Here is a 23,859-nt window from a genome sequence, read left to right on the forward strand (position 1 = left end):
GGCTAAACATAGAATCATAGAATGTTACGAGTTGGAAGGGACCTTGCAGGTCATCCAGTCCAACCCCCTGCACTCTGCAGGAGCATAGCCTAAAGATAGCCCTACATACCTACAACATACCCGAAAGATGGTCGTCCAGCCTCCGCTTGAAAACGTCCAGCTAAGGAGCATCCACCACCTCCCGAGGCAGACTGTTCCCCTGCTCAACTACTCTTAGGAAGTTTCTCCTGATATTTAGCCGGTAATGACTCCCTTGTAATTTCCACCCATTAGATCTAGTCTTGCAATCCGGAGCAAGAGAGAAGAGATCTGCTCCATCTTCTACATGACAGCCCTTCAAATACTTGAAGAGTATTTCAAATACTTGAAATACTTGAAATACTTGAACATACCCAGCTCCTTCAAACTTTCCTCATAGGACTTGGTCTCCAGACCCCTCACCATCTTTGTTGACCTCCTCTGGACACGTTCCAGCTTGTCTATATCCTTCTTATATTATGGTGCCCAAAACTGAACCAGAGCAAAGCGATATCATCACTTCGCGTGATCTGGACACTATACTTCTGTTGATAAAGTCCAAAATCATATTTGACTGTTTAGCTGCCGCATCACATTGCTGACTCATGTTCAGTGTATGGTCTACTAAGACCCCTAGATCCTTTTTACACATACTACTGCCAAGACAGGTCTCCCCCCCATACTATAATTATGTATTTGATTTTTCCTGCCTAAATACAGAACTTTATATTTAGTCCAATGAAATTCATTGTATTTGTTTTAGCCCAGTTTTCAAGCCTGTCAAGATCATCCTGTATCCTGACTCTGTCTCCTACCGTTTTTGCTACCTCTCCCAATTTAATGTCATCTGCAAATGTAATAAGCATTCCCTCTATTCCTTCATCCAACTCATTGATAAAGATGTTGAACGAAACAGGTCCCGGGACAGATCCCTGAGGCACCGTCTGAGAGAATGAGGAACCATTAACAAGCACTCTTTGGGTGCAATCTGTCAGCCAGTTACAGATCCACCTAACAGTCATAGGATCCAAACCACATTTTACCAATTTATCAACAAGAATATTATGTGGAACCTTATCAAAAGCCTTACTGAAATCAAGATACAGTATTCTACAATATTCCCCTGATCCAGCAAGGTAGTAACTTTCTCGAAAAAACAGACAAGGTTAGTCTGACAGGACTTGTTCGAGAAACCCATAGTGGCTCTTAGTAATCACAGCTGTCCTTTCTAAGTGCTCAAGAACCAACTGTTTCATGATTTGTTCTAAAACTTTTCCAGGTATAGACATCAAGCTGACGGGTCGGTAGTTACCTGGATCCTCCTTTTCCCCCTTCTTAAAGATGGGGACATTTGCCCACCTCCAGTCTTCTGGCATCTCACCTGTTCTCCAAGAATTCTCAAAATAATGGACAGAGGTTCTGAAATTACATCCGCGAGTTCTTTTAGTACACTTGGATGCAGTTCATCTGGCCCCAAGGACTTTGTTTTGTTCAAAGAAACCAGGTGTTTATGTACTATGCCTATCCGAGGCTGAAACTCCCTTCCCTCCTCGTGTGTTCTGTTTTTGCCGTGTTGAGCACCGTTTCCCCCTCGCAAGAGAAGACGGAGGAAAAGTAGGAATTGAGCAGTTCTTGTTAAGACTTGCTAGGACTGCCCTGAAAGCCACAGTAATGCATGTTCAATGTGGTACTACCAACCAGTGATATCATCATAAGAACATAAGAGAAGGGAATAATTCATACAAGATCTGAGCCAACCTCCCAGTTTAAAAACAAAGGAAGTAAGATAATGAACCTTCTAGCCTCAAACAGGGCTGATACCATTGAAGAGGTGGCAAACTTCCTTTACAGAGCGTAGAGGAGGAGGAGTTATTTTTCAGCAGAAGGGGTAGTGAATTAACTGTTTTGCGTGCCTACCGCCTCTGTACCTAAGGCTGATGCTGTTGTTATGACAATAAAGGTTTGTTTGTTTGTTAACAAAGGAAGTAAACCAGTGAAGATCAAACTCTAATTTATGGAACACAAGCTTTACATAAACTTCTGGGACAAAGATTGCTTAAATTCAGCTTTTTACAGTTTGCAGGACCACAAGCAATGCAGTACCTTCATGAAAATATTAAGTATCCATCCGTATATACTGGCTTGAATAGGGTTTCAAACAAGGTTTTAGAAAGACAGTTTAGCTTTAGGTCAAAGTTTGATTCTTGCTTTGTGACAGAGAGACCTACCTTTGTACTGCAAGATGTGGTAGGACAAGGTAAAGAGGGATGGCAGGGCGACATACACGGGTGATTGCAGTGAAGCCTTGGGATTGTACACGGCTGCCTGCACTCTTCATCAATGAGGCACTCCCCCTTGTGGCAGATCCTTTTGCATTTGTGCATGCCACATTTCAACATTCGATCACAGGGAAGGCCGCAGGAGATGTCAGTGAGGTAACAAGGAATATTGTTGCGCAACTGAAACACAGGAAGACAAAATGAAACAAAGAGGTTGATACTTTCACAGAACGTGTTAACATCCATTACCAATGGGACAGTTAAAAAGCAGAGATACTGTGTCCATAGGATAAATTTCAGAAAGCCTTTTTATTGCTGTGGAGTGACTTTCTACATATACTTGCATAAAGGCAATGCTCTCTGCCAGACATCTATCAGGCAGACATCTGTGTGTGATGATGGCAGAGACACAAGAAGCCCGTCCGCAAAGCCCAGTTCCATTCTGGTTTTCAGCATTAGGTGGCTTTCAAATTCAACGCATGGTAGAAACAAAACAACAACAACCAACTGTTATTGACAACAGTGTATTTTCACGTGACCTGCAGGCATGTGGGTCAATACAAAGATATGGTTAGCCAGATTTCTAAGGAATACCCTTGTGTCAGACCCTGGTCCAGTTACACTCAATAACTCTTGCTTTGGCAGTGATAAGTTTATCAGAGCATATGCAAGATCCAAAAGTCACCATGTTAGAACTGAAGTCTTTTGGCAGGTACAACCATATTATAGAAAGTCGCATCCAACCCCCAAGCATGCGTCACGTCCACACTTTGCCTAACTGCCATGCCAGCCAGGGGAGACATATGTCCTGGTAATCTAGAGTCTGAGATGGTACCAGAATGTGCTCAAGGTCACTTCTCCTGGGAACACAGACAGAGGAGGAGAAGGGCAGGTCTGGCAGAAAGCTACATCTTCTAAAAGCAAAGGTCTCACTCATTCCCACAGACATTCACCCCCACCCTCGCCCTCCCCCCAACCATTATGGCAACCGAAGCAAGCAGAGCAGAGCAAAGGTTTTTTAAAAATTATTTATAATTTTTATTTAAAAATTTAATAACGTTCCAAGGTAAGTATCATAGATGTCTCCAGATGTAATATAGAACTAAGTTAGAAAAAACATTAATCCTTAACTATGTCCAGGCTGAAGATGCCAAAGAACTATAAAACATCTCTTATGGCAACAATAGTATACTAAATACACCAATATAAGAGAGCTGGGGTCAAAAAAGGCATGGAAAACAAGACAGAAGAAGCCAGCACAAGACACTGAGCCACCCTTCCAAGGAAGTGAACACAACAGTGGGGGCTACAGAGACACCCCCTGCAATGAGGTCTAGGGCTGTCAGCTAGCAGGAGGGGTGGCAGTTGCGTTTCTAGCCTAATGCACATCTACGTCCCGTGACCACAAACAACGGCACATCGTGCTCTTCCCATGCTTTACGAGGACCCTGAATGTGGAACAACCATCAGAGATACCGCTTGGTTCTCATCCCAGCAGGAGGACTACCTGTCATCTCACCCTTAGAAGAGGTCTTTTCCGGCAGTGCGTCTGCAGGGGCTACTGCCAGGAAAGCTAAGGCAGAGATGCAGGACAAAAGATTCCACAGCAATTCCTGGATAAGCAAGGGAGCACTCTTTTCAAAACAAGGGCACTCTGCACATGTTCAGAGCAAGTTGTTCTTAAATCTTTTCAGAAAATGATTTTCTATCCTCATTGGAAAGGAACTCTGAACACAGAGCAAGTCACCCAGACCTGAGTACCAGGAGCTGGCAATGCCTAAAAAAGGCCTCAGGAGTTCCTCCCACCAAGTCCATTGAATGGGCTGCAAGGAAAGACGGGCCTCACTATTCTGCCCTTAAACTCTGTAAAGTTTCTAGACGTGACTGGAATTCTACCTCAGATTCTTTACGGCTCTAATCATAGAAGTATAGAGTCGGAAGGGACCTCCAGGGTCATCTAGTCCAACCCCCTGCACAACGCAGGAAATTCACAAACACCTCCCCCCCCCCCACATCCCCGGTGACCCCTGTTTCATACCCAGAAGATGACAAAAAACCCTCCAGGATTTTATTAAATCTCTCCTGAGTGGCGAGAGGCATGGTTTCTAAAAATCAAATTATAACCCCCCCAAATGGATAGACCTTGCCTGAATCCAAAATTTCTCCCAAGAGAAATACACCCCCAGAGTGCTGAAAAGCTGAGAGTGACCCAACATGTATTTCCTGCAAACGCCTCCAAAGAGGAATGATAGGCAAGGATATAATTTTGCCTACTAAAGGAGGACACTTTCTTATCGCTCCTCAACAGACTCTTCGCCACTCATCTGTAACTGTAGCTTCTAGACATAGCTTGCATGACCCCAAATTCAAGGTTGGACTAGGTCTACAAACGACTGCAGTGTCATACACGAACCAAGCAGGAAACAACACGTTTATGGACCACTAAAGCAATCTGGAATGTCTTCTTCCCCTTTGCCTCTGGAAGTGTCTGTTTCTGAACAAGCAGCAAGCCTTGGGTCAGTCACAAGCTCTGGCACAGCTGTCCTTGAAAAAGAGCAGTTTGTGTCAGAGTTCTCTCAGCCCCACCCACCTCCCAGGGTGTCTGTTGTGGGGAGGGGAAGGGAAAGGAGTTTGTAAGCCGCTCTGAGACTCCAAGTGAAGGGCGGGGTATAAATCCAATCTCCTCCTCCTCCTCCTTTCAACTTACAGTGAATCACTTAATTTCATTGCAACTTGGCTCATCTGTCCCAACACAATAACAGTTTTGTGAAGCAGCTTCAAAAGTTCTGAGACAGATGTTGATCCAAATAAAAGACATTGCTAGACTACTTTCTTGTAAAGAAAACAGCTGCATTTTGCCTCTAGATCTTTTTTAGGAAAGCATTATCCACATACATATATGTTAGCCTGGGGGTTTGGGCTGGGCTGTCATCAGTACGCAGATGACACCCAGCTCTATCTGTTGATGGCTGGCCGGCCGGACTCTGCCCCAGACATTCTGGACAGGGCATCATGGGGTGGCGGCTGGATGGTTGCCTCAGAGCTGGCTGAGTCTGCTTCCAAAGAAGACGGCGGCCCTGTGCCTGAGTCATGAGGGTCTGGGGTCAGGAATCAGGCTCCCGGTCCTTGTTGGGGCACCACTGGTGCCAGCGCTGAGGGCAGGGAGTCTTGGGGGGATGCTGGATTCCTCGCTCTCTATGGAGGCCCAGGTCACTTTGGTTGCCAGATTGGCCTTTTATCAATCTTCAGCTGATCAGGCCCCCCCCAGGACTTACGTACAGTGATCCACACAATGGTCACTTCCAGGTTGGATGACCGTAACTCGTTCTACATGGGGCTAACCTTGAACCTGATCAGGAAATTGCAGCTCGTGCAGAGTGTGGCAGCACGCCTGCTGGAGGTGTGTGAGGCCTCTGTGGGCGTGGATTCAGCCGCTGTTGCACCAACGGCACCGGCTGCGGATTGAATACTGGGTCCAGTTCTAGGTTATGGTCTTGACCTTTAAAGCCCTACACGGCCTGGGACCATCCTGCTTGTGGGACCACCTCTCCCCATATGAGCCCCGGAGAGAGCTTTAGATTCTTCTGGTTAGCACCCCCTGGTGATCCCCGGCCCGAGGAATGTCCGCTTAGATAGAACCAGGGCAAGGGCCTTTTTGCTCCATGCCCCAGCCTGGTAGGACATGTGCTCCCACTCGAGATCAGGGCCCTGCAGGGCTTGCTAAAACAGTCCCAAGGGGCCTACGAAACAGAGCTGTTCCGCCAGGCTTCCAGCTGAGGAGGCAGACACCCAACCCTTCTGGCCTCCCGCTGATCATGGCCCCTTTCCTAGCGCCCTGCTGCTCTGGATACTCTCTCTGGGCACTGTGGAGTTTCCCGGGGTACCTATTTCTGCCCGCCGTGAGGCCAGGGATTTTTGTACTGTCTATTGTGCCATCTATGCTTTTATGGTTTTATTGTTTTTATTGCTATGGGTTTTATATTGTGAGCCACCCTGAGCCCACTTGTGGGATAGGGCAGGGAATACGTCAAGCAATTAATTGAATAAATAAATAAACGTGTGCAAGAATCTGCAGCAGAAACATCTTACATTTATAAAGTAATGCATGCATTATGAAATGCAGCACCACACAAAAAGCAAACACATAGACTTACTTCATGCCTTCCCATACACCATTTCTGAACAAGGTATGTACATGGTGGACACTTCTCTTCCGTGTGACAGGAATGATATACTGAAGAAAACGGAACAGAACAAAACAGGTTTTAAATAACTATGTAAGGCAACTTAATTCACTTCAATGAAACACAATCTTTCACGTTTTTCTGGCTGTTCTAGTAAGAGCACACTATACATACCTGGGGTATTATGGACTAGGTTTTTTTAAAAACAAAACCCTCACTTCAACAAGTATCCTAAAAGAGTACAAGTTACGAATTCTTGCATTATAGCTTCCTTTAACCAAAAACAGGCTGCTTACCTGTAACTGATGAACTGAGCGATCATCTGCGCAATCACACACTTGGGTTTGGTGCCTACTCTTGAACCCGACCTCGGAAGATTTCAGAGCTAGCCTCTTAACGTCTTGAACCCGACCTCGGAAGATTTCAGAGCTAGCCTCTTAACGTTTTGGCGCATTTTTCTCCCACATTCTAGGGAGCAGGCATTGACTGTGCATGCTTGTTGCTGAGGAGAAAGTGCCCTCCCACTCAGTTCCTTTGGACCGCCGCCAATAAGTCCCATCAATTTAAATGTAAGTGATCGAGAGATGCCAGCCGTGGAGAAGGCTGGGTGTGTGGGTGTGACTGCACAGACGACCACGTGAAGAGCATAAGTTGCAGGCAAGCAACCTGTCTATCTTCTTCATGGTCTCTGTGCAGTCCCACATTTGGGTGATAACTGAGCTGAAGGGGAACAGGATGGAGGGTGGCTGGCAGCCAGATCAAAGGCGTAACCTCCCGGCTGTCACAGGCCTATCTGAAGACCACGGCAAGATGGAGGTCAGTGGAAGATGGACTTCAGCACAGACTGGCTATCCCCCCCCCCTTCTTACTAAAACCAAATTTTAAGAGATTATAAACTGTCCTGTTGCTGACAAAACTATGATTGTGAAATGATGGTTAGGAAATAAGCTACATTTCTCATTCCATTCACTCTTATTTAGAATGTTCATTATTTAGTATGAATAATTTTTATACAAGGGATTAACATAACATCTCTCCCTACTATAACAGATATATAGTTTAATTATTTTAGCAATACAAAATGTGATAGTTGTACATTTCTATATTTGCATTTTAAAAGTATATGGAGGTTTGTATAATATTTTTAGTAAAACAAGAGTGAAAAGAATGGCAACTGGAACATGTCAAAAAGACAAAAGGAAAGTAGACCAAAAAAAAGATGAAGATCGAAGAACTGGTGGAAAAACTATCACAAACATTGATGCATCAAATGCAACATTTGAAGAAAGAACTCAGAAGAACATTCAAAGTATCCAGAGAAACTTTCAAGAATCTAAGCCTTCTAAAGAAAGAACATCCAAGAAACATACCAAGAATTCTTGGCTGGACTGTCAGAAAGTAATGCAGAACTACAAGAACAAACACAAGAAATTGTAAGAATTAAAGAGAAGCAAAAAGATAATGATATATATTTGAAAAGACAAAATTGCCGGATTGAGAAAGAACAACGAATTGAAATTTTGGGAATCCACTGCAGATCTAATAACGAAGTCTTGGCAAGTTATTAAAGAAGACTTTGGGAGGCCAAATTTGGAAGAGAGCTTTCATGAGCTGCTTCAAGACTATTTGAAGACACAACGAGGTTTTCCCAATATTGACCAGATATTTAGAGTGAATTCAAGATTTGTATTCAAAAACAAGCTGCCCTGAGATACATTGGTCCTTTTAACTCATAAGAAAACACAAGATGGAATACTAAAGAAAGCCAAGAGAACCTCCACATAAAGTAGCAGAAAAAGAAGAGCAGATCTTTCAGGATTTACCAAAACAAGGGTATTAAGGGAAAACATTTTTTTTTTTTACTTTTTGAGACAGATTTTACAAGAGAAATAAATAAAATACCACTGGAAAATACCATTTGCGATAGAGGTATACTTGCCAAAAGGAAAGTTATTGAAACAGAAGAACATACTTTTCTGACAGACATCAAACATACCCAAGAATAGATATGTGCTGGATAGCAAAAAGTCTAACAATAAATCTAGACAAAGCAGAGATTCAATCAAAGGTATTTGTGGACTATAATCTCATAGACGTTGTTTGGCAATGGAACAAGAAACTAAGAGGAAGATGCAGATTAAATAATGCTCTTTTACCACAAAATGATGTAGTAAGCAAGTCTAAAAAAGGTCTGGAATAATTTTTTTAAAATAAATAATACAGAAAGAATGTTCTCAGCTACAATTTGGGAAGCAAGCTAAGCTTTCATAGAGGAATCTTATTAGCAGCTGCTGCAAAAAAGAAACAAGAAAAATCAGAACAAACCAAGAGATTTCAGTAAAGCTTTTGACAGGGTTCCCCATGATGTTCTGATGGGTAAACTAGAGGACTGTGGACTGGACTGTAGGACAGTTAGGTGGACAGGGAACTGGTTGGAGAACCCCACTCAGAGAGTCGTCAGTGGCATTTCATCTGAATGGAGGGAGGTGTCCAGTGGGGTGCCACAGGGCTCGGTTCTGGGCCCGGTACTTTTCAGTATGTGTATAAATGGTCTGGATGAGGGTGTGGAGGGGCTACTCATTAAATTTGCAGATGACACCAAATTGGGAGGGGCAGCAAACACACCAGCAGAGAGAGATCTGAACACACTGAAAAAGTGGGTGGATGTGAACAAGATACAATTTAACACGGGGAAGTGCTACGTTTTACACCTGGGTAACAAAAAACAAAACAAAACACACGCAGACTGGATGGAGGAGGAGGAGGAGGAGGAGATGAGGATGACTGGGGGCCTGGAGACCAAGAAACCCTACGAGGAAAAGCTGAGGGACTTCTTGGGAATGTTTAGTCTGGAGAAGAGGCCGTTGAGGGGGGACATTGCTTTCTTTAAGTCTTTGAAGGGCTGTCACTGAGAGGAGGGTGGGGAGCTGTTCCTGTTGGCAGCAGATGATAGAACTTGCAGGAATGGGTTTAAATTAAGGGCGGAAAGGTAGCAGCTGGATCTTAGGAAAAACTGTTTTACAGTAAGAGTTGTGCAACAGTGGAACCAGCTGCCTCGGGAGGTGGTGAACTTCCCCTCACTGGCAGTCTTTAAGCAGCGGCTGGACAAACACTTGCCAGGGATGCTCCAGGCTGATCCTGCATTCAGGAGCGGGCTAGACTAGATGGCCACTATGGACCCTTCCAACTCTGTGATTCTAGAATTCTAAGCAGGCCACACGCTGGATTTGATTTCTCGGATGGGAACAAATTGTTGATCTGATGACTGTGGAGGCAACCCCATGGTCAGATCACTCCGTCCTGAAGGTCCAGCTGAGCATACCAAACCCTCCCTGTTTAGGCGGCGACGATACCTTTGCTCGCCTGCGGAGCCAAATGGCCCCTGAGCGACCTCAGGATGTTCTGGGGGATCCGATGCCCCCTGGTGGTTCGTTAGATGAGCTGGTGGAGGACTGGAATTCCCTGTTCTCCAGAGGCATTGACGATATTGCCGCCCCCCCGCCCCCCGGCGCCCTCTCCACCCTTGGGCCAAAGTGGCCCCATAGTATACCCTGGAGCTACAGAGGATGAAATGAGAGCTGAGATGGTGAGAGCGAGTGTGGTGGGGTACTCGTGAAGAAGTTACAAGAACATCTTATAGAACGTTGATGAAGGTCCATGAGATAGCAGCGAAGACCGCTAAGAGAGAATTCTATGTGACCTCCACTGCATTGCCCCGTCTCAAATGTTTAGAACTATTCAATCATTACCTTTATTGCTGCAGGGCAAACAAAATGGTAGTGAATTGGGTACTGGCTGTGAGACATTTGTGACCTATTTCACGGATAAAGTCCTATTACTCTGCCAGGACCTCCCGGCCACAGTTGTTACCGTAAGGCCACTGGAAGCCCCTTGTCCGTCTTCAGGTCCAGCGCTGGACCACTTCAGCCAACTCTCTCAGGAGGATGTTGACAGGGTCCTGGCAGCTGTGAAGCCAACCACTTGCCTCCTTGACCTGTGCCCTTCCTGGCAGGTTAAAGCCTGCGGGGAGGGCACCCGGATTTATCTAAAGTTAAATCCAGCAAAGGGGGACTGCGGGGGCCTGGGAATCAGGCTCCCAGCCTTCAACGGGGCTCCACGGGTGCCAGCGTCGAGGGTGAAGAGTCTGGGGGGGCTCCTGGATGCCTCCCTCTCCATGGAGGCTCAGGACACCGCCACTGCCAGGCCTGCCTTATTTCATCTGAGGCAGGTCAGGCAGGTGGCCTCATCTCTCACCCCCTGAGACGTGGCTACAGTGACCATTGGTCACATCCAGGCTGGATTATTGCAACTCCTTCTACGTGGGGCTGCCCTTGACTCTGCTCTGGAAGTTGCAGCTAGTGCAGAACGCAGCTGGGCGGGTGTTGACGGCTGTCACAGGCTGGGCTGAGCCAGGAGTCAGGTCCCGTCCAGGGGTCATAGCCAGAAGAGACCAAACAGGAGCCAAGTCAAGAGACCAAAAGAACAGTCGTCCAAAGTGGGAGGTCAGGAAGCCAGGAAGCCAAGCAGCAGCGAGGTCGGGAGACTGGAACCGGAGGTGGGCGCAAGGTCGGCACAGATGCGACTTGTTGCTTCCATGGAAAGCCCAACCCCGAGCGGGAGCTATACAGGCCTCCAGCAGTGCCTCCCTTAGCTGAGGCACGGTATTGTATTATTGTCTGATTATTGCATTGTTTTAATTTTGTTTTAAATTGGTTTTAATTGTTATTGTATATTGTTTAGACATTGATGGAACCTGCCCTGAGCCTGCTTGTGGGGAAGGCAGGATACAAGTTTAATAAAATAAATAAAATAATTTTAAAAAATACAGTGTATACAGCCCTGACATGGATAATAGCCCAGGCAAACCCAATCTTGTTTTTTAATCTTGCCTGACAGTAAGATCTTTAACTCCATTTAAGTGTCAATGACTGATTTTTTTAAAAAATAAAATGGTTAGAACCACCCTCATACTAGAACTAGAAGTACCCGAGTTCAGAACTCAGCGGGCCGCTTTCCCAAGAACCAATTTCAAAGCAATACATATGTATTCCATGTCTGCTTACAATGAACAACATTACACTTTAAATGTAGATTTTACCTGGATGATCACATTCATGAGGTCTGGTACATGAACTTTTACATTCAGGTGGTCGAGTACCGCAAGGTATTGGAGGGTAAATCACAGATTCACCACAATAACAAGTTAATTCCTCAAAACCTGAAAGAACAAAACCAAAAGAAATTAAGCTGCTCTTTAATACAATATAAGGATAAATAGTTTTCTAAGACAAAAAGGTTAAAATAAAATCTCAGTTATGAAAACGGGCAAAGCATAATAATAAACAATTCCAGACCATGTTAAGAAGCTGGAATAAATAACATAAAGAAAAGGGATAAGAGCAGAAGGGAAAAAGAGGAAGATCTCATGTGTATACAGAAGTAAAATAATTGCTGTAAAAAAGAAGCTGACTATGAAATAATTTTCACACTATAACATTGCTCCAGCTGGGTATCTTCCTGAATTGCAGTAAGACGACACACCACAATCTTATCTTGATTTCAGTAAGGCTTTTGATAAGGTTCCACATAATATTCTTGCTGACAAATCGGTAAAATGTGGTTTGGATCGTATGACTGATAGGTGGATCTGTAACTGGTTGACAGATTGCACCCAAAGAGTGCTTGTGAATGGTTCCTCATCCTCTTGGAGAGGAGTGACAAGTGGAGTGCCTCAAGGATTTGGATGGAGGAATAGAGGGAATGCTTATTAAATTTGCAGATGATACTAAATTGGGAAGGGTAGCAAATACGGTACTAGACAGAGTCAGGATACAGGATGATCTTGACAGGCTAGAAAAGGGGGCTAAAACAGATAACATGAATTTCAATGGGGATAATTGTAAAGTTCTGCATTTAGGTAGGAAAATTTAAATGCATAATTATAGGATGGGGGGGGGACTTGTCTCGGCAGCAGTATGTGTGAAAAGGAGCTAGGTGTCTTAGTAGACCATATACTGAACATGAGTGAGCAGTGTGATGCAGTAGCTAAAAAGGCAAATACGATTTTGGACTGTGTCAAACAGAAGTATAGTGTCCAGATCACATGAAGTGATGGTATTGCTTTACTCTGCTCTGGTTAGACCTCACCTAGAGTATTGTGTTCAGTTTTGGGCACCACAATTTAAGAAGGATATAGACAAGCTGGAACGTGTCCAGAGGAGGACAACAAAGATGGTGAGGGGTCTGGAGACCAAGTCCTATGAGGAAAGGTTGAAGGAGCTGGGTATGTTTAGCCTGGAGAGGAGTCAACTGAGAGGTAATATGATAACCATCTTCAAGTACTTGAAGGACTGTCATATAGAGGATGGTGTGGAGTTGTTTTCTGTTGCCCCAGAAGGTTGGACCAGAACCAATGGGCTGAAATTAATTCAAAAGAGTTTTTGCCTAAACATTAGGAAGAACTTCCTGACAGTTAGAGCAGTTCCTCAGTGGAACAGGCTTCCTGGGGAGGTGGTGGGCTCTCCTTCTTTGGAGGTTTTCGAGCAGAGGCTAGACGGCCATCTGTCAGCAATGCGGATTCTGTGAACTTAGGCAGATCATGAGAGGGAGGGCTGGAAGGGTTGCCTCACTGCTTAGGTGGATTTCCTGCATTGCACAGTGGGTTGGACTAGATGACCCTGGAGGTCCCTTCCAACTCTATGAGTCTATGATTCTATGATTTTTTTAAAGAGTAAAAAAAGACATATCATGATTTTTTAAAAAGTATTTCCAAGTATTACTAACAGTACAAGTGGGGACCTGCAACAAAATTTTGTGTAATGTGTTGTAGTTTGTTTTAAGCTGTAACTGTAGTTTTTTGAAACTGCAGTGCAGGATTTGTAGTTACGACATGTCTATGCTCCTCTTCGTGAGACCCAGTGGGGACCAAGGTGGGGCACAAATACAGTAAATAAACAATAATGAGCCAGAGAACAGAAGCTCTTACCCTGGACAGAAAGAGGGGCATGGGAGGGATCCTAACCCTGTTGGCTTCGTGTACTAAGAGCACCCCCTCCCCCCCCCGAAACAGAAGGCGCCAGTCAGTGGCCTGGGTGGCCAGGCTGTGGGGGTCAGCATTCTGTCTCTCGGACCAGCCAAGGAGGGCAAACATGCGGACCAAAGAGGCTCCAGCCTCATGGAGAATCATCTCCAAGCCCTTGTGGAGAACGACGAGGCTATGAGATCCCGCCCCCCCTGCCCCCGGTATCTTCTTGTCTACATCCTTGTTTCCCGGATAAGGAAAAACAACACAAAGGTCAGTGTTGCTGTCTACCAAGTGGCTGCCGGGCCAGCAGAAGAAATCAGAGGAAGGTATTCCCATCGGTTATTTCATTAGCTACAGTTTTTATCCAGCTTCTTCTAACATGTAAATCCAAGACAGGCTACAGAGTAAGAAACAGTAGAGATATCATGACAGAAATCCTCCACGCAGCTCCTACCCAGAAGTGGAGTGCATGAAGTTTTGCATACTAAAGAGCCGAAAAACGTGAGCACTGCAGAGGAAGAGGAAAGATGGACTCCCCCCCCCCGCCCCCGGTTCTTTGGCTGAGAGAGCTCTCGGAGAAGGGACAGCCCCCCTCCCCTGAGTCTCCGCTGCCCACCTGCCGGGTGAGTCGGCCCTTCTCCCTCCTGTTTCCATGCAACGACCTCCTCCTCCAGTCCTCAAAGGCTGGCTGAGGTCTCTTTTTGCAAAACCCTCCATGAAGCAGGTTCCTCTCGCGGGGGGCTGCAGTGGCGGCGGGTCAGGTGGCTTTTTCCTGGCGCCTGAAAGGGAAAGAAGGAAGGCCAGCCTCCTCCTCCGAGTGAACTGCCTGCCTTGCCTGGGGGCGGGTCTCTCTCTGTGAGGACACCATGAGAGATAGGGAGGGGGAGAGAAGGCTCCTTGTCCTCTGCCTCGCTCAATGGTGAGTTCTGCACAGACAACACTTTTTATTTCAGGGGGGGATTTAACACCCCCGTATACTTATTTAAAGATGTCAGATATTTCTGCACACCTGGGGAGTGCCCAAGTGTGCAGAAAAATCTCTTTAACCTCCATGTGGCCCCTATCTGCGGAAATAAGTATCCACACATAGGGGACATGTTGGGAATTAAGATATATAGCTTACTTAGTAATGCTAGAAAAATGAAGACTATACATAATGGGAGGACAGAGTGCTCTTTGGCAGCAAGAGGAAAATTAACATACTTCAAAAGAAATTCAAAAACAAATGTGGCTGGTAGCCTCTAATTACAAAAACAAAATAAGCATAGAGATTTTTGCAATGCAATGAGAACAATTTTCAAAATCAGTGCTGGAACAGATGAGTTGAAATCTCCCTGTTGTTGCTGAGCAGGCAAGCCTGGAACTGGGAAAGCCACCTCCCCCGCCCCCCTGCCCCAAAAACCCCCCCAGGGAGGACAGACTGGTTTAACAGTGTCATGCGAAGGAGAGTTACGCCCTTCTAATTTCACTCAAGTCAATGGACTTAGAACAGTGTGACTCTGTTTCAGATGACAATATAACATGCACAGAGGATCAAGGATAACCCTTCACCAGGATAATCCCACAAAAATATTAGAGGTTGATCCAGGCCCCTGCAGCGTCCTTCCTACTCCTTCACCTGCACACTGAAGTACCCTCGTTTATCAACTGTGTCTCCATATTGGCACCCCTTTGCGAGTAGAAAAGCTGTGATCATGGCTGGGGGGGGGCGCATATAATGACCAGACTGACCTCTTAAAGCACAGTCTAAGCATAACACGGAGACAATACTACTTAAAGAATTCTGAGTGTTATACTATCTAGATAAAAATAGATGTTTCCTGAACAGACCCTGTTCAGAACACATCACAGGGACTGGGCATTACCCACTAAAAACGGGATCCAGTCACAACTAACTTTCAGTGACTTGCACCCAATCATAAAAACTGTGAATTGTTAATTTTTTAAATCACTTTGACAACAAAAAACCCCAAAGAATCCTGATGCACACTCACTCGTCTGCCAGCATTTCTGACAATTTCCGCGGTGGCACGGTTCTTCACATCTATGAATGCCACAGTTGAGCTTGCGTCCACATAGTAAAGAACATTTGTGCTCCTTATCCTGGAACAACAACAACAAGAAGAACAATAATAATCGCAAACCACAATGTCTGCTGTGGAGAAATGAATTTCTCCACATCTGCTAAAAAAGAAGAAGAATGTTGATAGCCATGCTAAACCACTCCTTGACCAGAAGTGCCCGGGTTCCCCCAGCTCTTATGAATGGAAGTGAAAGGTAATGTTCCATTATTTTAGTGGGGTAGGTGGGGCTGAGAGAGCTCTGAGAGAACTGTGACTGACCCAAGGTCACCCAGCTGGTTTCATGTGGAGGAACCAAATCTGGTTCTCCAGATTAGAGTTTGCCACTCTTAACCACTACACCAAATTGGCAAGTACCAGTCAGTGACTGACCAGATTAATTGACCATAAGGAATGACACAAAATAAACCTAAATTCGTGTTTTCTCAACTACTACTACTACTACTACTACTACTACTACAGTTGCAGAACCTTGTCAATAAAGAATTGTAACATTATAACAGATATACTAGACTAATGCACTAGGAGTTCATGCATTCCAGGCTTCTGTGGACATAATGGAACCATCTGGTTGGTTGGAGCCAAAGAACTACAAGCAGACCTCAACAGGCGGATGGGTGGAGCAGATCTTCTCCACCTTCCTGTGCTCTTCACAAAACCATCTCTGACAATGGGGGGAGCTTCAGGAATGGTATGAATTTGGAGGAAGGGGGGTCTGCAGTGCTTATCGGCCACTCTTCAATATGCTAATAAGGAATAAAAATTTTAAAGGAATGAGATTAGCTCCTTTTATAATGATATATATGAACTTACCACACAGCACATTTCACTACATTTATGTCGTCCACATGACAGTTTCTTGTTGCATCGCCTGTCACACAAAAACGTATCTTCAGCTGCAAGGCAGAAACCACATTTTAAATCACTGTATCTTGAACTGAAAATGAATATCCCTAACATACATGAAATATTATTTCAAAAATTCTAGTGTTATCATTTAATGTAAGAAAAGCAATAAAATAGGCAGAAGGCAAAATGCATTCTTATATTGACACCATAACTCAGTATCTGTAAAATTGAAGATTTGTCTCCACTTACCGTGAAGCTTCCTCCTCGGTGGCCCAGAGGGGGGCAGTCCTGGACTCCTTACTCCTGGGAACCAGCTCCTCCCCCTTCCGTAGGCAGGGCCGGCCAAACTTGATCCCAGGGAGGAGGGGCTTATCCTCTGATCCCCAGTCATACTGAAAGCCAGCCTCCTTCGAACACCTGTTAATATAAGCTTAACAAACATTCCCGTCATCCCCCCCACAAAAGCTACCAGCATCCAGAAGTTCCAACAACAACAAAACCTTTATTCAAACTTCAACCAGAACAACTAACAGTAATGCCTTGTACAGTCTGGCCCTCACACCTTCACTTCACACAGTCAACATAAGTTTTCTCAGCTCTCCCGCAGGGTCCTTGAAAGCCCCGAGAATCGCCGCCTCAAACAAGGGTGGGTAGGACTGCCCCACTCTGGACCACCGAGAAGGAAGCGTCACGGTAAGTGAATACAAATCTTCCATTCTCCGGTGGTCCAGGAGTGGGGCAGCCCTTCAGACTCCTTACTCCTGGGACGTAGAAAAGCAGTACATCCCCGGGTGGGGGTCAGGCGACTCTCGGACTCACAAGGCCTGCTGAAGGACTCTCCTGCCAAACGCCGCCTCTGCCGAGGCTAGTTTGTCAACTCGGTAGTGTCTTGTAAACGAACGTACAGACCTCCAGGTAGCAGCTTTGCAAATGACTTCCAGAGAAGGGAAAGCTCCGTACGCCACCCAAGTGGCTGCCCCTCTCAAAGAGTGAGCCGTGACTCCCTGAGGGGGCACCAACCCCTGAACCTTATAGGCCTGAACTAGACACTCCCTCATCCACCTGCTTAAGGTGGAATTGGACACTCCCTTCCCCAGCGAAGCTTGTCTAAAGGAGACAAACAAGGATTCCGTCTTCCCCCAACCCTTAGTCCTGTCTAAGTGAAAACTCAACGCCCTACGCACGTCCAGACAGTGCCACAGCTTCTCCTCCTCATGCTTAGGGTCAGGGCAGAAGGAAGGCAGGACGATATCCTCAGATCTATGGAAACTGGAACTGACTTTGGGGATGAATGCGGGGTCTAGACGAAGCACCACCCTGTCACTGTGAAAAACACGTAGGTCCTTATGGATAGGCAGGGCCCCCAACTCTGATACCCTCCGAGCAGAGGTGATCCCCACAAGGAAGATCCGTCTTCAGTGTCAATTCCTTCACGGGACAGGAAGACATGGGTTCAAATGGTGCCTTACATAAGGCTTGTAGCATCATGTTCAGCTTCCAGGTGGGAAATCTATGAGCCATTGGAGGATTTATAAGGATGCCCCCCTCAAGAAACATTTAATGTGTGGATGGCTGGAAAAGGATTTTCCGTTTTGCGCACCATTAACAGCACGTAGAGCCGCCACTTGGCACTTTGGGTTGCTAGTACTCAGACCCATATCCAGGCCCTTTTGGAGAAAGGCCAACACCTCCCCCACTTTAGCCTGCAGTGGGATCAGCCCCCTCTCTGAACACCATTCCTGAAAGGTCTGCCATGTCCTATTATACATTTCATTAGTAGACACTTTCCTAGAAGAAAGCAGGGTACCAACCACCCCTGTTGCATAACCCAAAGTCACTAGTTGTCTCCTCTCAACCTCCAAGCTGTCAACTGTAACATCTCTGGTCGCGGATGAATCATCGACCCGAGATAACAGGTCCTGTCTGAGAGGAAGACACCAAGGATCTCTGACAGACACTCACCAAGTCCTGGAACCACGCTCTCCTTGGCCAGAAGGGCACTATCAGAATCAAGTCCGCCCTCTGGTCTATCAGACACTGCAGTACCCTGGGAATGAGCGACAGAGGAGGGAAAGTGTTCAGCTGACCTTTCGGCCATATCAAGTTCAACACATCCATGCCTAGGGTTCCTTCCTGCTGCGTCTTTGAGATGAATTGAGTTACCTGAGTGTTCATGCTTGATGCGAAGAGATCCACCTTCACTCTTCCGAACCTGTCTGTGACCTGCTGAAACACTTCCCTGTGAAGCATCCATTCTCCTTGATCTACCGTGTGTCTGCTTAGCCAATCTGCTATCACATTTTCTTTCCCTGCAACGTGTACGGCTTTTATGGACTGCACGTGTTCCTCCGCCCATTGCATCACCTGCAATGCTTCCAAATGTAGTCTCCGGAATCTCGTGCCTCCCTGCCTGTTGATATAGTCTTTGGCCATCATATTGTCTGTTCTGATCAGAACATGTTGTCCTGTCAAATGTGGCTGAAGATGTGCCAGAGCTAGTTTTATCGCCCTGAGTTCTAGGAAACTGATGCTCTTGAGCGTCTTTGTTTCCGACCAGGTACCTTGTATCATCAGCCCCTGAGAATGTGCTCCCCATCTGAAAAGACTCACCTCTGTCGTCAGTAATGTTCTGTGAGGTTCCCGGAGTGACATTCCTTCGGAAAACCTGGTTGGCGTGAGCCACCACTGTAGCTCGTTTTTTACTGTCTGTGGTAACGACACGACATGGACCGCCTTGTGAGCTATGACCCCCTGATAATGCAGTAGAAAACGTTGCAAGGGTCTTGCGTGCACTCTTGCCCAAGAGAGGAGGTCTTGACATGACACCATCATGCCCTGGAGACATCCAAGAGTCATCACCTCCACTGTTTGAGTTTCCAACACCCGAGGCAGAAGTGTTAAGAATTTTGTCAGTCTCTCTTGAGAAATTAACACTTTGTCCTTCCTTGTATCTATCTGACCGCCCAGGTGAGTCGGTAAAAGAGTACTCTTTTCCCTATTTATTACAAATCCGTGCTCCTGTAACACCTGGATTGCCATTTCCAAATGTTGGCTAGTTTGTTAACTGGTACTCGCTTTTATCAGGACATCATCCTGTTATGGAAATAGCGCCACCCCTCGCATCCTCAGGACCGCCACTAACGTCACCAGCACCTTGGTAAAAACTCTTGGTGATGATCTGAGTCCAAAGGGCAGCACCCGATATTGGAAGTGTTTGCCTTGCTACGCAAACCCCAGGAATTGTCTGTGACTGATTCTGATTGGGATGTGCAGATACGCTTCTGCTAAGTCTATGGATCCCATGAAATCCCCTGCTTGTAGTCAGAATTGTTTTCAACATTTCCATCTTGAATTTTCTCGGTTGTATGTGTTTGTTGAGCCATTTTAAATCCAAAGTAGCTCTGGTGTCCCCATTCTTTTTCTGTACTGTAAAGAAGATAAGAGTAGACACCTTGCCGCTTCTCCTTCTCTGGTACCATCTCTATGGCTCCTATATGCAGAAGATGTTGTATGGCCTGTATCATTGACTTGTGTTTTTTCTGGTAAGCATTTCTTTGGAATCTCCAGGAAACAGTGTCTCGGAAGTCTTCAGAATTCCAAGGCATATCCCAGAGTCACAGTGTCTAGAACCCATTTGTCAGAGACTGTCTGGTGCCACTGATTGGAGAACCTCTGTAGTCTGGCACCTATACCCATCACTGGGCATAGTCATGCTGATGTAGATTTCTTGGGACCCTTTGCCGCTTGTCCGGGCTTCCCAGTGAATGAATGAGGCCCCACATCTCTGTGTTTCTGTTGCCATCTTCCTTTGAAGCCTCTGGTAGACTGCGTTCTGTCATCCCGTTGGAAGTCTCAAAAGGACTTTATACTTTATGGTTTTCTTCTTTGATGGCAGCACCCACTTTTTGTCCTTGTCCTCGACTAGTGTTCCAGGCCTGCCCCAAAGAGATTAATGCCTTTAATAAATAAATAAATGGAACTGCTGCCATCTTGGACCTCGCAGCTGGATCAGCATCCCAGTGTCATAGCCAGGTGTTTCTCCTAGCCGTCAAACTACAGGCCATGGCCCGTGCTGATAGTTGCATCGCATCCAAGGACGCATCTGCTGTGAATGCTGTGGCCAGCGCAATCTTTCAGGCTCTTAGGTATATCACTGTCAGCCCAAGTGTAATATCACTGATGCCCAAGTGTAAGCCGCTCTGGCAAACAGTGATCCCATAGCCGACGCCCTCAGGGCAATAGCCGAGGTCTCAAAATCCCTACGTAGGGCCTTTTCTACCTTCTTATCACAGCTATCCCTTGGTAGGCCATCAGCATCCATAGGCAGGAAGGATGTGGATGCTAGTGAGTTGATCGGATCATCCACCGTGGGCAGCTTAATCCTCTTTGTTGTCTCTGGAATAAGAGTATACAGTTTGTTAAATAGTGGGTTCCCAGACTTGGGATTGGCTGGATGTTCCCATTCTGCCATAATTATATTGTAAAAGGCTGCAGGGATAGGAACTCCTGTTGTTTTTGTAGATGTTTTGGGTATGGCCTTGGCCGCCCCCACAGGCAAGGCCGGGTCCTCCTTGTCCTCCTGTGTCTTAGGGGTATATATGTTAGTTCTAGGGACTTGATAACCTTGGACAAAACTTTATTATACAGGTCCTGTGGGAAGAGTCTTGATTGTATGATTGGCATCACTTCCTCTTCTTCCTCTGATAGTTCCCCTTCTTCCTTTTCTGGAGCAGACAATATAGAGTCATCATCATCATCATCATCCAAGTCACTAAGGGAGTGAAACCTTTTTCCTGGACCTGGGCTCTGGTTTTCTTTGTAGGGGGAGGGGTACCTTCTCAGCTAGGACTCCTATCCCTTTTAGAGTTAGATCCAAAATTTTGACCCGCAGCTGCTTGTTGCCAAAGCCCTGTAAATTCCTTTCGCATTTCCTCTTTAAGCCAAGATAAAAGTTTAAACTGGGTTTCAGCCCCAGTATTTTCCATGGCTTGAGAAGTTAAACTGATGAACTGTGAGGGGTTCAGGCTCTCAGAACCTCGAGAGCTAGATGTTCCCGCCTTTTCAGCAGAGTTACACTCGCCATTCCCCAGCCAGAAAAAACCTTAACCAGGTCTATATCCCATTCTCAAAAGTCAGACTTAGCCAGTACTGCTTGAAAAATGGAAAAAGTTGGGGTGGCAAAGGCAAAAGGGGGTGGGGTGGAAGTAAAGGTACACCTTTGCACACGTTCCCCTCTTCTGTGTTCCCCCATCACCCATGCACTTCGCCTTACAGTCCTGCCGTGATTCAGATGAATGGATAGACTGCTTTGGAGCTCCTTCCTCCTTGCCACCTTCTGTAAGCAAGGGAGGGCTCCATTGGTGCGCCGAAAGGGAAAGGGTGACGGTGTTTCCCCGCGCCTCCCACGGCCGTCTCTCTAGGGCACCGCTCTCCCAGCCTTTTTGATCGTCGTCTCACCCCCAGACTGCTGCTTTAAGCCGTGGTCAGACAGGGGGTCGGGAGGGGGGAAGCCAGTCACAACCGCACTCCCAGCGGGGCCCAGAGAGGATTCCTCGATGTTGCGGCCACCTGGATTCAGTGTAGCCGGCATCAGATTCACAATGAAGCGTCTCTCACAGACGCAGTGGCCAGGAAAGGAATTACCTTCCACTAAGGCCTCTTCGCTTGTTGTTGTTGCTTTTGAAGTCATTCAGGATCTTCGTGCTCGCATAGCACAGCCAGGACGTCCTGCTCCGAAAGCAGAGCCGGTAAGACTGAGGCTCAGAGGATAAGCCCCTCCTCCCTGGGATCAAGTTTGGCTGGCCCTGTTTACAGAAGAGGAGGTGCTTTCCCAGGAGTAAGGAGTCAAGGACTGCCCCCACTCCTGGACCACCGGAGAATATGACATTTCTGTGTTTTTAGAGAAAACTGTTTACTTATTTAACAACCACTAATATGAAAATGTGAAACCACTACTTATTTAGCTTCTTATTCCATTTAGGTCTAAGGCTAGAAGTCAAATGGTAACATTCTCAAAAGAAATGGCATAACTGACAGACAACCTGATTAGAGATCATTTGTGGAAATTTTTGACAAATATCTGTGCTCCCTATATATGCAAGAGTTCTCAGTTTCTAAACATTCAAGGAGAAACGAATGGGAGAGAGGTAATCTTCACAAATGTTCATTAAAACATTTATAGCCTGCCTTCCCTCAGGGTTCAAGGTGTCTTACAATAGTAGTTTAAAACATTTTCACATAAAACCAAAATAAGATAGCAAACCCCAAATCTCCCCCCCCACCTTATCAGACCACTCTTGTTTAACCCCCCCCCTCAAAAGCCCTGACAAACAAGCAGGCCTTGCAGCACCTCCCAAAGACCTCTGGGGAGGGGGGGGGGCACCTCTGCAGTGCATTTCAACTGCTGCTTTCTCTGGGAGGCTTATTTTAGCCATTCAATCTGTGGACTAACGAGTCTGGATACATACTGGATACATACAGGTTCCTTGTGACCAAACAGAAATATGTGAATAAAGGCTCAATCCCTACTAATAGCCATTAATGGAAGTCTCAGCTGACTGTACAGAAGTGAGCCTGGGAAATGTAACCAACGTCCAGATACTGTACATGCTTCTCTCGTCCTTAAAAGTGTGCTAATACATAACAAGCAGCATACAACTATTTACCTTGGGTTTTGAGACTGGCACAGGGAACTTCCTAAAGAAAAGAAAATTGCATCACAGCTAAATTATGCACAATATCAGAAACATTCAAGAAGAATAAAATATTGTACGAAACCTAACTTTTACTTATAGTTTAATCACCACAAAACTCTTCTGCACGTCATCACATTACTGGGCCAAGATCTTACGTGTTGGGGCAATGTTTGTCTTAAAAGTTGCCAGCAATGATTCTAGAAGCACACAGAAACTGACAGCTTTCAACAACCGACAGGGAGAGCAATCCAGCAGAGCAAGGTGAAAGCTTCATTATCCAGCACTCATGGGGAACAAGGTTCGCCAGTCAGTCAAACATGCTGGATAATCAAGCTTATTAGTCTGCCCTAGCCGCTACCCAGAAGAATCCGTAGTCATCAAACCCTACCCCACTGGGAATGCCATCGCATTCCGTAGAGATAAGTGCAAAGTCCTACACTTAGGTACAAAAAAATCAAAGGCACAGAGATAGAATGGGAGGGACTCGGCTTGACAGCAGCACGTGTGAAAGGGATCTAGGTGTTCTGGTTGATCACAAGCTAAACATGAGCCTGCAGTGCGATGTGGCTGCGAAGAAAGCGAATGCAATCTTAGGATGCATTAACAGAAGCATTGTGTCCAGATCATGGGAGGTGGTAGTTCCGCTCTATTCTGCTATGGTCAGGCGCCACCTGGAGTCCTGTGGCCAGTTTTGGGTGCCACATTTTAGGAAGGATGTTGACAAGCTGG

The 23,859-nt window shown here is 46.0% G+C and overlaps 1 protein-coding gene across 2 annotated transcripts in view; it reads right to left on the reverse strand.

The window, feature by feature from the left end:
• The window catches only part of NFX1 (nuclear transcription factor, X-box binding 1), a 74,692-nt gene that overhangs the window by 24,724 nt on the left and 26,109 nt on the right, over nucleotides 1–23,859 (reverse strand). For both annotated transcript variants that reach the window (XM_015410482.1, XM_015410481.1), the window contains exons 11-16: nucleotides 23,101–23,131; nucleotides 16,400–16,482; nucleotides 15,500–15,608; nucleotides 11,580–11,699; nucleotides 6,452–6,531; nucleotides 2,247–2,477 (exon numbers count right to left, since the gene is read on the reverse strand). In XM_015410482.1, coding sequence (XP_015265968.1) covers nucleotides 2,247–2,477; nucleotides 6,452–6,531; nucleotides 11,580–11,699; nucleotides 15,500–15,608; nucleotides 16,400–16,482; nucleotides 23,101–23,131 — 654 coding nt within the window. The remainder of the gene's footprint in view (nucleotides 1–2,246; nucleotides 2,478–6,451; nucleotides 6,532–11,579; nucleotides 11,700–15,499; nucleotides 15,609–16,399; nucleotides 16,483–23,100; nucleotides 23,132–23,859) is intronic.

This window comes from Gekko japonicus, unplaced genomic scaffold (assembly GCF_001447785.1).
Source record: "Gekko japonicus isolate JY-2015 unplaced genomic scaffold, Gekko_japonicus_V1.1 scaffold2277, whole genome shotgun sequence".
Classification (NCBI taxonomy): Eukaryota; Metazoa; Chordata; class Lepidosauria; order Squamata; family Gekkonidae; genus Gekko; species Gekko japonicus.